This window comes from Perca flavescens, chromosome 6 (genome assembly GCF_004354835.1).
Source record: "Perca flavescens isolate YP-PL-M2 chromosome 6, PFLA_1.0, whole genome shotgun sequence".
NCBI lineage: Eukaryota > Metazoa > Chordata > Actinopteri > Perciformes > Percidae > Perca > Perca flavescens.
This window is the reverse complement of record NC_041336.1, coordinates 2,671,766-2,684,291: the sequence shown is the minus strand read 5'-3', so window position 1 is coordinate 2,684,291 and position 12,526 is coordinate 2,671,766. Positions and strand designations below refer to the sequence as shown.

Genomic DNA, 12,526 nt, shown 5'->3' with positions numbered 1-12,526 from the left:
TTCTTAAAAAATGCGATGGAATATGCGGGATATTTATGCAATGCGATGAAATTGTGGGAACTTGCAAAAATTGTGGGAAAGTGATTCCCCCAACACCCTGCTTTTTGATGATGTTCACGTCACTTCATAACGTTCCCATGGCAACAGGGGAAAATGGCTGCTCTTGTGTGACGTAAACACATTTTTCAATTCTAACAACCCCCAAAAAGTGTTTCTTAAACTTTTTTCATTATTGTTCCCCCTTTGCATTGCGTTTTTAAGCCAAGTACCCCTTGACCAGCGCAAAACATTTTTGGTAGAAAAAAAAGAAAAGTCTATATAAAGAGGAACAATTCAGCGCTGGAAGTGATAGATTCACTAAACAACCTTTTTTAAACAAAAGCTAGGGATCGACCAATATGGATTTTTTAGTGCCGATGACTAATGCTGTAAAAGTATTAGTCATCGTACAATAAATGGATCATGGTTTTGACGGTCTGCTTTCAAATGAAAGAGAGTAGGAAAAAAAAGGAGAAGTTCAGGCGAAGGTCACTGATCATGTAGCTTGTGTAACACATAGTTCATATGTGAAACTTCCTGTACGTGCCTTCTGACTCGTATTTGCATTAGTTTATGTTACACTACAAGGGAATAAAGATTGGTGAAACAAGCCTTGCTGTGTCTGGGGAAGTGAACCAAAAACATTTACATAAATAGGGGAGTTTTGCCGGCAGGAATTTTTTTGTTAGGGCACCTTGTGCTTCGGACGCAAGGGTTAGAGTACCTGAGCATTTAGAGGAATTACTCACCTCATCTACTAGGTTTGGGGCATTTTCATTTTTATTCAACTTAGCTTATTTGTTTTTTGTTTTCTCTGCTTCGTAGAAAATAAAAAAATACCTGAGCTCGTGTCGAGCTAGGGAACCAAAAAACCCGGGAATCTTTTGTGCCCTTTTTGGAACACTTTCTCTTTTTTCCTCCACCTCTGCCGTTAAGCGGGGGACACCCCCACGGGGGACAGCTCAGACTCCTCTTTAACCGCCCACGGCGAGTTGTGGCCCGGCGGGGACCGATCTTTATCAGTCAGACCTCCTGTTATCTCCCAGCGGAGTGCGTTTCCTCAGAGCCGCGAGCCCTTGGCCTCTCTCGGCGCGGCGACCAAAGAAGGCTAGCGGGCGTCCTTTGGAAGGAAGGGACCTTCGGTGATCCTGGGAGGAGTGGACTTAAACCGTGAGTACTTAAGAGAAATCATTTGGTTGTAAAGATCCCCTCGGGCAGTGTTTTTCATACACAGGGGGACAAGAGCCTGTGAACGGGGGACATCTAGGGTGGTAATCGAAGCCTCTTGCCTCGTCTCTGGGTCACCTGACCCGGGCGAGGGCCCTTTAGTACGGGCGTGTGTGTCTCTCTAATAAACTAACAAACAGGGAAGTGTCTGAAATAACTCCTTTTAATATAGACCGAAACATCCGCTCCACTGACGGTAACTGGTGTTGCTGTACGGCAGAAGAGGGCATAGTAGACGCGGGGTTATCGAGTGGAAGGCATGAAGGGAGTTGGTTTTTGACGTAAAAGCGATACGACGCCTCGGTAACTGTCACATCGCTCATCACCATCAGCCTTAGCCGATGACCGATACGGCCGGGCTGCCGATTTTCTTGAGCCGATATATGGAGCCGATACTGCTTTTGCTCCCTCAATTTACATCATAAAAATGTAAACCCCGTTAACACTGGATTTGTTTTCAGAATCTGCTCTGCCATTTCTTTAAAAATAAACAAAAACACAGATCAGTGTCACTTCTGCAATCATCTTACATTCATATCACCAAAATGATGTGTGCAATGTGCATCATATGGATGGGTGCACTGCATATGGTTAACCGTGCAGTGTGCATCATATGGATGGGTGCACTGTATATGGTTAACTGTGCAAGGGCAAAAGGCTTTCATCAACATCTATAACACAGCCTTGATGGTGCATTGCTTGCTGACATATTATAAGACAGATATAATCAGGTCATCACAAAATGTCCTCTGTCAACACATTTAAATAATTTAAGAAAACAATAAAGCTGAAAAGTAGCCGGTGAAATAAAGTGCTTGATTTGTAATTTAGGACTGCCATGGTGCTGGAAGCCTGCCAGGCTCACAGCAACACAGAGCTGCCTGTGGACGCCTGTCTGTAAATAATGCCGGGAAAACACTATCGGCCGATGCCAATACACGTAAAAAGACGTAGATGTGACGTGAGCAACGTGTCTGAAAGTGTGAAGTCTTCTGGTAGCTGTGCCGAGAGAAATCTCAATCATTCCCAATCTTACAGAGACGGAGAGTGTAGGTATATGTAAGGAGATAACATAGACACAGGCTAATTATTGATCACTAACATGCTAGTTAACATTAGTAATTACTGATCACTAACATGCTAGTTAACATTAGTAATTACTGATCACTAACATGCTAGTTAACATTAGTAATTACTGATCACTAACATGCTAGTTAACATTAGTAATTACTGATCACTAACATGCTAGTTAACATTAGTAATTAAACCTAAACAGATAATGGAAGTCCAAACTGCCTGTGAGCTTCTCCTGTACTATACGGTAATTCCTCTACTGTGTGACAGTAAGTCGTGTGGTTATGACACAATCGTTAGCCTATTTTTATAAAAACATCTGCTACAGAGCCAGGTCAGACTTCTTCAGAAATAATGTGAGCACTCAAAACTCATATTAGGGGTGGGGGAAAAAATTGATACAGCATAGTATCGCAATATTTTCCGTGGCAATACTGTATCGATACACAGATGCCAAGTATTGATCTTTTATGACATATGTGTTGGTAAGTCTGTCTGCTTGATAATCCTATTTTGCTGCAATAACATTGAAGTGAGATGAACAAACAGAGAATTGTATAATTTTTGATAAAACCGATGTTGACAAAGTTTTCTTTTGGGGAAATAATTTGAAGTTGGAAAAAAAGTTAATAAATTGCAATATATCGCAGAATATTGCAATATCTTTAAAATCGCAGTAATATTGTATCGTGACATAAGTATCGTGATGATAATTGTATCGTGAGACCTCTGGTGATTCCCACCCTTGGTCCATATGTGGTCCTGAATCAGTGGATTTGCTGTGACTTTTCTCAATCTACATCGGCCTTTTGTAACAATTATGAGTCTCTGTGAAGCTAACGCAGTCCCATTGCTCCTGGCTTGGTCTCTGCATCCACACAGACCTCTGTAGTGAATTTGCAGCCATAACTCTGCAAAAGGCCAAAATAGCCAATTTGTCTCTCTTTCTCTTCATTCTTCTCCTCCTCAGCACCTGCTCATTCACGTTACAGCTGCCATTACACAAACGTTTTGAAATAAAAGTGAAAATGCTGACTTCCTCCATAACCTCGCTAACTTTAGTGCAACAGCGTCTGATGTCAGTTATTGGTCTTTTGTGCATGCGGGTCGTTCGAAACCGCAAACAGTTCACGCTGGAATCTGATTTAGGACACATTTTAAAAGGTTATGTCAACAGCCAAACAAAAAATCCGATCTGAGCAAAAAAAACTCTGAATTAAGCATTCAGACTTGCGGTGTGAACGTAGCCTTAGTTTTATTGTGAAAAGCCTCTACCGGAAGACAGTTCCACTGTTTTAACTTCATGGTTCCGAGAGAGAGTCGGTCGATCCAGCGGCAGCACAGATTGCACATAAATAGGAGTTGAACCCGGGTCCGTTTGCGGGTCTGTGGACCGGTACACCATCGAATAACCGCCGTCAAACCCGAACAAACGGAGATATGGAACTTTAAAACAGATTTGTTATTCTTCTGATGCCGGAGAGTCTGTGCACACGAGCACACGGAGAAAACGGTGAGAAAACAGCTGCTTTAACAATAGCTACCTTCATTTAGAAACTTACTACGCCATATTAAATATAACTTTTAGTAGCGTTTAGTAAGATACAAAAAGGAGTCCGCACGGGCGGAAGGATTGTCCCGTTGTTTGTTCACACAGATAGGAAAGCAGGGTCGCAATTGAGGGTCCAAATAACACGTTATCACGCATTCACAACAGGAAACTTGTTCTAAATTACTGCCGTGTCATCCTGCACGCGTGTACTTTAATAGTTCCTCACTAAACAATGTTACAGTTGATGTCACTCAAAGATAAACCAATGCATGTGTACACATTGTACTCTGCATCGGCAGTATTCTAAACATCGCCGCCATATTGGACAGGGCAACGCTTATGCGGATGAACATTTTCAACAGATATAAACACTCCTTCATACACTCAGTCATCTCTCTGCTAATATATTATTATAATAATAATAATAATAATAATAATAATAATAATAATAATAATAATAATAATAGCTTTACCACCCAACCAAGCTTGGTATATATGGCTTTTTAAATTTAATTTTGTTGTAATTTATTATTAGACCCATAGGTTATATTTAGATTGGTCTTTTGCGGTTTCTGTAGCCTCTCTGGGGACACATGCAGTTCAGCTTGACTTCACTTTCTTCCCTTTCTCTGTTTTACTCTCTCAACCGAGTTCAAAGGGACTCCCATCTTCCTGCTCGGGTCCTCGGCTGTGTGTCTGTTTGTGTAGCTTTGGTTTAGTTTTTTTAACTCGTTGTGCTGCTTCTTCCGTCTTTGTATCCTCTCAGAAAAGATGCCGCCGACATCCTGTCCGATAATAATACTGTCTGGAAGCTTCTCCAGCAAGCTAACGTTAGCGGTTAGCCCTGGAGAACCACTCCACGGTAAATGGGCTTAGTTTGACCTGAGCTTTGGTTCCTAACGTGATCCCGCGGCTGGCTCACATCCAGCTGTTTCATCTCCATGTTTCGACTTAAGGTAATTGGCAAACAGCCAATCATATTGCAGGTTGCATGCCTTTTTTTAAATTTTTTTGGCTTATGGTTGAACTTTTTCTATTTTTAACCCTTTTGCTTTGAGCATGCATACTGTTGTTTACTGTATGTGACTAATTGTGACCTCACCTTTCTGCAAATATGATCTATAACTAAATATGTAGGCTAGAATCAGAATCAGAAAGGGTTTTTATTGCCAAGTACGTTTTTTAACACATACAAGGAATTTGTTTTGGTGTTGTTGGTGCACATCACACATTCTCTAAATGTAATAAACAATAGAAGTATAGGTATAAACAATAGAAGTATAAGTATATGTACACAGTATGTATTAAATTAAAAATAAAGATAGAAATAAAATAAATAAAGAGCAAAGAGCATTACAGCAGAGAGAGAACAGTGGCATGAAGAGCCAGGTGGAGTCAGGGTGGTTTCCGGGCCTTGTTAATAAGGCTAGTGGCGAAGGGGAAAAAGCTGTTCATGTGGCGTGAGGTTTTGGTCCTGATGGACCTCAGCCTCCTGCCAGAGGGGAGGGGCTCAAAGAGTTTGTGTCTGGGGTGGGAGGGGTCAGCCACAATCTTTCCAGCACGCTTCAGAGTCCTGGTGGCGTAAAGGTCCTGGAGCGGCGGCAGATTGCAGCCAATCACCTTCTCTGCAGACCGAATGACACGCTGTAGTCTGCCCTTGTCCTTGGCAGTGGCAGCGTACCAGATGGTGATGGAGGATGTGAGGATGGACTCAATGATGGCTGTGTAGAAGTGCACCATCATTGTCTTTGGCAGGTTGAATTTCTTCAGCTGCCGCAGGAAGTACATCCTCTGTTGTGCTTTCTTGACTTGAGGTCCTGGGAGATGATAGTTCCCAGGAAGCGGAAAGACTCCACATTGTCAATTGTGGAGCCACAGAGGGTGATGGGGGTAGGTGGGGCTGGGTTCTTCCTGAAGTCCACAACCATCTCCACTGTCTTTAGAGCGTTGAGATCTAGATTGTTTTGGTTGCACCACTTCACCAGGTGGTCAGCCGCCGACCAGTAGGCGGACTCGTCTCCATCAGAGATGAGTCCGATGAGGGAGGTGTCGTCCGCGAACTTCAGAAGCTTGACAGACTTGTGACTGGAGGTGCAGCTGTTGGTGTACAGGGAGACGAGCAGAGGCGAAAGAACACAGCCCTGAGGGGATCCGGTGCTGATGGTCTATGAGTCGGAGACGTGTTTCCCCAGCTTGACATGCTGCTTCCTGTCAGACAGGAAGTAGGTGATCCACCTGCAGGTGGAGTCAGGCACACCAAGCTGGGAGAGCTTCTCCTGGAGCAGAGCCGGGATGATGGTGTTGAAGGCAGAGCTGAAGTCCAAAAACAGGATCCTGGCGTAGGTTCCTGCAGAGTCCAGGTGCCAGAGGATGTAGGGTAGGGCCAGGTTTACTGCATCGTCTACAGACCTGTTGGCTCTGTAGGCAAACTGCAGGGGGTCCAGGAGGGGGTCGGTGATGGCTTTGAGGTGTGAAAGCACAAGGCGCTCAAAGGACTTCATAACCACAGAGGTCAGGGCGACGGGTCTGAAGTCTTAAGTCCTGTGGTCCTTGGCTTCTTGGGGATCCCTGTCCCCAAGAAGCCAAGGACCACAGGACTGGTTGAATGGTTGAGGTCTTGAAACAGGCTGGCACGTGCCATGTCTCCAGTGAGGTGTTAAAAATGTCTGTGAACACTGGAGACAGCTGATCAGCGCAGTGCTTCAAGCTTGATGGGGAGACAGCATCCGGTCCAGCAGCTTTCCTGGGATTCTGTCTCCTAAAGAGTCTGTTGACATCCCTCTCGTGGATGGAGAGAGTCGTCACTGAGGTGGGTAGGGGGGGTGGAGGTGGAGACCTTTTTAAGGAGGGCATTGGTGGGGGGACCCAGGACCCTGCTGAGGTGAGGGAGGTGGAGGTGATGCACAGTGGCTGTAGCTGTAGGTAGGTGTCGTGGGGGATGGTGTCAGGACTGACCTTTTGTCTTTCAAATCGACAGTAGAACTCGTTCAGGTCGTTGGCTAGGTGTCTGTCATCAAAGGGGGGGGGTTTAGGCTTATAGTTGGTGATCTGCCTAAGTCCTTTCCAGACAGTCGCATAGTTATTAGCTGAGAACTGTGCGTAATCCTCGCTGGCGGAGACGCACAAGCACACCAGCCCGTTTCCCTCTCCTCCGGCGTTTCGCTGCATGAGCAAAGGTGAGCGCACCTTTGACCAGAATGTCAAAAATTTCCAGTGAACGGAGAAGAAAAGTGGAAAATAAGTCCGATGGGGTTGTTCCCCTGAAGTTGACGAGCTCTTCACTGGTGAATGAGATACGGGTACCATCGCAAGAAACAAAGTTAAAACACAAAACAAAACAGAGCGCACCAACACACAGTTTAGCTCAATCATTTGGTAAAAACTAATAAAAAAATATATAGATTCTGGTGGTTTTTGACTAGGGTTGCACGATATTGACAAAATGTGATATCCATATTCATTTTGATATTTTGAAACCTATTTAAAATTACAAAAGTTATGGGAAAACGCATCCAAATAGATTCACAACAACATAGTGCACAGTGAGACTTATGTATGGCTCCGTAGTGCTGCTGGACCACAGGTCGGTCGTGGATGAAAAATATTCCATATTTCTGTTTAGAATAATTTGCATTATTAAAGGATTGACAGAACCTCTGAAGTTATGTTTGTTTTAGTGCTGTCAAACGATTAAAATATTTAATTGCGATTAATCGCATTTTCATAGTGATATTGTCATAGTTATAGCAATTAATCGCAGTTAATCGCACATTTTTATCTATTCTAAATGTCCCTTGATTTCTTTTTCCCATTATTTTTTTTTTCTCACTTTAATGCTCTTGTCAACATGGAAAAGTGGATCGGCTTACTTTGTGCTTTTGTCGCCTAGCTTTGACGAGGTGAGGGGAGAATTGGCATCAGCTGTGTGCTCGGCCATCAGCTGTGTGCTCGGCCATCAGCTGTGAGCTCGGCCATCAGCTGTGTGCTCGGCCATGAGCTGTGTGCTCGGCCATGAGCTGTGTGCTCGGCTATCAAGTGGTATTTCAGACTGGATGTGCTGTGATGACAGTTCAGTTCACAACCACAAAACGCACACATCACTTTGATCTTGTCAATGGGACCATTTGGCAACTTTTAAAAGTAAACTTTTTATCTTTTTCAGAGAGACGCATGTTCTGTCCTCTGGACCCAAACAAGATAGCCAATGACTCCATGCTATCTTGTGGGAGAGCAACCATAATATGATATTCTTATGCAAACAGTTTTAATATTATTGAAGACAGTAGAATGCAAATCATAATTTTTCTAACAATTTCCGACTCCAAACTCTGCCTCATATAAACACTGTTTATAAAGTTGTAGGATCACTACCGGTGAGAAATAGTAGCAGGAATGGGATTACTTTTGGACACTAAAGTTTCCCTGAACTCATTTTCTTTCTTTTACTCCACTCACTCCCTTCGCTTTCTCTTTTAGGTCCTTTCAGTGGTGTAGTCTACGTGATACGCAGGTATACGCAGTATACCCACTAAGAAAGCTCCAGGATTTCCATATACTTGAAAATGCCCAACGGCACGCTACAACATACTTTCCATTATATTTTTGATATATTTTGAATTGTCATCTGTTTTTCTTCTTCACATAGGCTAAATAAAGGGATTTCCACCGTAAATTGGTACATAAAAGTGTGTCAGAATGCAGGAAATGAAGTAGTTGATGATCAAAACTTTCCTGGGAGACGACACCCAGACCCCCCACTATGATATGCCCTCCTCCCCCAAAGGCAGATTCTGGCCCATATATAGTACAGTATACCCACTACAATGCATTAGACTACACCACTGGGTCCTTCTTTTTTCTTTCTCTTTCTCTCTATTTCTTCACTCACACTGTCACTCTGTCGAAATATGCACCCACGTGGTACGCTCCATAGGGTTGGTCACGTAGTGGACCAGTGGTACGCTCCATAGGGTTGGTCACGTAGTGGACCAGTGGTACGCTCCATAGGGTTGGTCACGTAGTGGACCCGTGGTACGCTCCATAGGGTTGGTCACGTAGTGGACCAGTGGTACGCTCCATAGGGTTGGTCACGTAGTGGACCAGTGGTACGCTCCATAGGGTTGGTCACGTAGTGGACCAGTGGTACGCTCCATAGGGTTGGTCACGTAGTGGCCCCGTGCGCTGACGTGCACTAACTTGTGCACGTGGCAAGGTAACTGGCCAATGAGACATGATCATTACAGAGTTTCAAGCTCTAAATCAAACACAACTCAGCCACACAGCCAACGGACGGGACGCAGCGCTCCACAAAATAAACTAAATATTGCATGCTTATCGCGACACTTTCTTTATAATATCGTGCAACGTGATATCGCGAAAACGATACATAATGTCACATAATCATGTGCCCCTATTTTTGACACACATGAACTAAACATTCTCTTTGTCTTTCAGGACTTCTCTCTTCAACATGGAGATACCAATCAGCCAGCAGGTAACACAAACATCAACACATCTCTAAACTATGTGCATCGTTTAGCAACGGCGTCCTGGTTGAAGGACACGTTTCCTCCCAATGGTGTGAACCGGTGTTCAACAGGCTTAGAGATGTGTGTCTCTGGTTTGATGGCTGTGTCCCCGGTGATAGCCAATCAGTAGAGACGTGTCTTAAAACTCATAATGAAAAGGCAGAGAGCTCACAGCATGGTGTTTCAAAAATTAGGAATATGCATGGTTAGACAGGTTCATAATCTGACATAGACTTTGCTGACTTGAACTCCGTATACATTTGTCTGCGGTTAGGGAAACTTAGTGTCATTCTCGTGAACCCACAATTGTGTTCAGTAAGCTTTCTTGACTTTAATCTATCGTCTCAGTTGTGATCCCTGAGTTCTGGTGTCATTGGTCTCATTAACCAACGCGCGGGAATTAGAGTGTATAGATAACTGGAGTCAGGACAGAAAGGTAGTTTTATAAGACTTAGGCTACCTACTGCACCTTTAACTTCAGAATAATAAGTGCACATCTTGTACAAGGATCTTTTCAGTTTAAGAAGCCCTGAAAAGAATACTGATTACATGAGATAATATAGAAATGTGCAAGCTATTATGATTGGCTAATACTAAGGTGGGAGGCAAGGTGGGAGAGAGAGGGGGGGAAGGACATGCAGAAAAGGGCCGCAGGTCGGAGTCGAACCTGCGGCCACTGCGTCGAGGAGTAAACCTCTATATATGTGCGCCTGCTCTGCCAACTGAGCTAACCCGGCCACAAACATTACATTTTGAAAAGCAGCTACCACACCGCTGACTCCCAGCCTGAAGATGAGGACTCTCTCCTTCTGGGGGAATTTATGAGTCTCAAAGTCGGCAAACCGGCCAAATTCTGCTCTGAGTGTCAAGTTATTGCAGTTTGAAAAACAGTTTCCTGTATTTCTGGATTTGGCGCACAACCACATTAAATGTATAGTGAACCTAAGTTGATATGGAGGCCGGATTAAAACCTGCGAGGGGCCGGCTTCGGCACCGTTGTGGAAAATCTCTTTGGTGTTCGGTGATGAAGCTGGAAATTAAGATTGTCTGTCTGAAACACTGGAGTTATCTCTGTTTTATTTATTCTCTTGCAAGTCGAAAGAGACAGTTTAACAGAGTGCCAAAGACCAAAGGAAACAGGGTTTTTATGGGTGAGCATACAGGGGGAGGAGCTGTGTTTTTGTCTACTCAGCAATCCTGGTCCAATGGCTTCTTCAGAGGTCTTCTGAGGGGCGTACAGACACCTTCTTTTCTGTGGTTCCTATTTTGCTGACTCTTGCTGATTCTGCTCATTTTCCTGCTGATATTGCACTCTGTTAGTCAAGGCTGTTGAAATTGGCCCTTTGCCACAGGCTGCAGCAGCTGAGGGAGGGAGGTGTGTAGCCTAGTGTAAGGAAGGGAGAAGGAGCTATGGTTTCCTTTTTGAAGTAGTGCTGTCCTCGACTAAAGAAATTCTTAGTCGACTAACACTTATACAATTTTGTCGACTAATCGATTAGTTGATTTAATTGACAGAGCTGTGCTCTTTGAGAGGTGGTTAAGACTAGAAAAGCACAATATAAATGTAGTTAATTAACCATCTGTAAAACTGAGTTTCTCCACAATTAATCCTGCAAAAACTTTAAATCTTGTGTTTACCATAAATGTGCTCAAAAGTTTCTTGGAAATGAGTAATTAAGCATGAATAAGCATAAAAAATGACTAATCGACTAAAGAAATCTTAGTCGACTAAGACCAAAACGACCGATTAGTCGACTAATCGACTAAGAGGTGGCAGCCCTAATTTGAAGAATAGAAATAGACATACTATAGCCTGATGTGGTCCCACTCAGATTCTAGTCAGAATATGAGTCTGATACTGCTCCATTGTGCTGAGATTATGGGGCGTGTTTCAACTCAACCAGGAAAGAAAATGCCTCTGCACTTAATTGGATAGACCTACAACCAATCAGAGAAATGCCCTGTCTTCTTAGCAACCATCGGGGCCAGCTGATAAATTAAACTTTTGCCGAATCCTGTAGGAAGGACGGCAAAAACATCTTTCCGATCGACAAATTCCTTGATTGCGGTTCTCTGTTCCTCTTTTAAAATGAATGCGCTGTCGATATCTTCTATAACAGACGCGATGGCCGAATATACACCTCTCAATGCTCCACCTTTTTTGTTGTAAACAAATTCAACCCAAGCGCTCTTTGGTGACGTGGTTGATTACGCTACTGTTGATCATTCATTCAATTTTATTTATAGTATCAAATCATAACCGAGTTATCTCGAGACACTTTACACATAGAGTAGGTTTAGACCACACTCTATAAATTCCAAAACTCCAACAATTACAGTAATTCATTTGTCAATCATTGTATAAAGCCCGCCCTGACAATTTGATTGGTCCAAACTGCTCTGGTTCAAGCATAGTTGCTCTACAACAGATCAAGTCCAGACCTCAAATGTTGTGGGCGGGGCTTAGTTCGGCTGGTATCCAGGCTAGACCTACTATAATGAGTCCCTATAATGATATGATTGATTATAATATAGAAAGTCATAGGGCTGCTTCCTCTTAGTCGATTAGTCGACTAATCGGTCGTTTTGGTCTTAGTCAACTTAGATTTCTTTAGTCCATTAGTCATGTTTGAGGCTTTTTTCATGCTGAATGATTTATTTCCAAGAAATGTACAAGCGCATCTCTGGTAAACACAAGAATTAAAGTGGAGCTTTTACATGACTCTTTGCAGAGAAACTCAGATTTACAGATATGTCGATTAAATCAACTAATCGATTAGTCGGTACAATTGAATGAGTGTTAGTCGATTAAGAAGTTCTTCAATCGAGCACAGCCCTAGAAAGTCATTATGAAAGAAAAATTGTATGGTATAAAATGGCGCCTACCCACTGCCAGTACCGGCTCGGCTCCACTTGATCATGGCGCTCCCCCGTCCTCCTTTTTCCATTGCAGATTTAGTACCGCCTCATGCCTGAGGTGAGCGTGGCTGGTTGTCATAGCAGCGATGGGGACTCGAGTCTGAGACTCTGGTAATTCATAATAATAATAATTGAAATAAAGTGCTTGATTTGTAATTTAAGACAGCACTCTGCTAGTGGTGGGGGC

General features: G+C 43.4%; 1 protein-coding gene across 6 annotated transcripts in view; it reads left to right on the top strand.

The window, feature by feature from the left end:
• Positions 1–3,626: 3,626 nt before the first annotated feature.
• Positions 3,627–12,526, top strand: part of LOC114557932 (uncharacterized) — a 30,510-nt gene continuing 21,610 nt past the window's right edge. For 4 of the 6 annotated variants that reach the window (XM_028581664.1, XM_028581663.1, XM_028581660.1 and 1 more), the window contains exons 1-2: positions 3,627–3,853; positions 9,347–9,386. In XM_028581664.1, coding sequence (XP_028437465.1) covers positions 3,814–3,853; positions 9,347–9,386 — 80 coding nt within the window. In that variant the 5' untranslated portion in view covers positions 3,627–3,813. Of the gene's footprint in view, positions 3,854–4,477; positions 4,849–9,346; positions 9,387–12,526 lie in introns of those variants that run through there. The other 2 variants (XM_028581665.1, XM_028581662.1) reach the window with 1 other exon arrangement.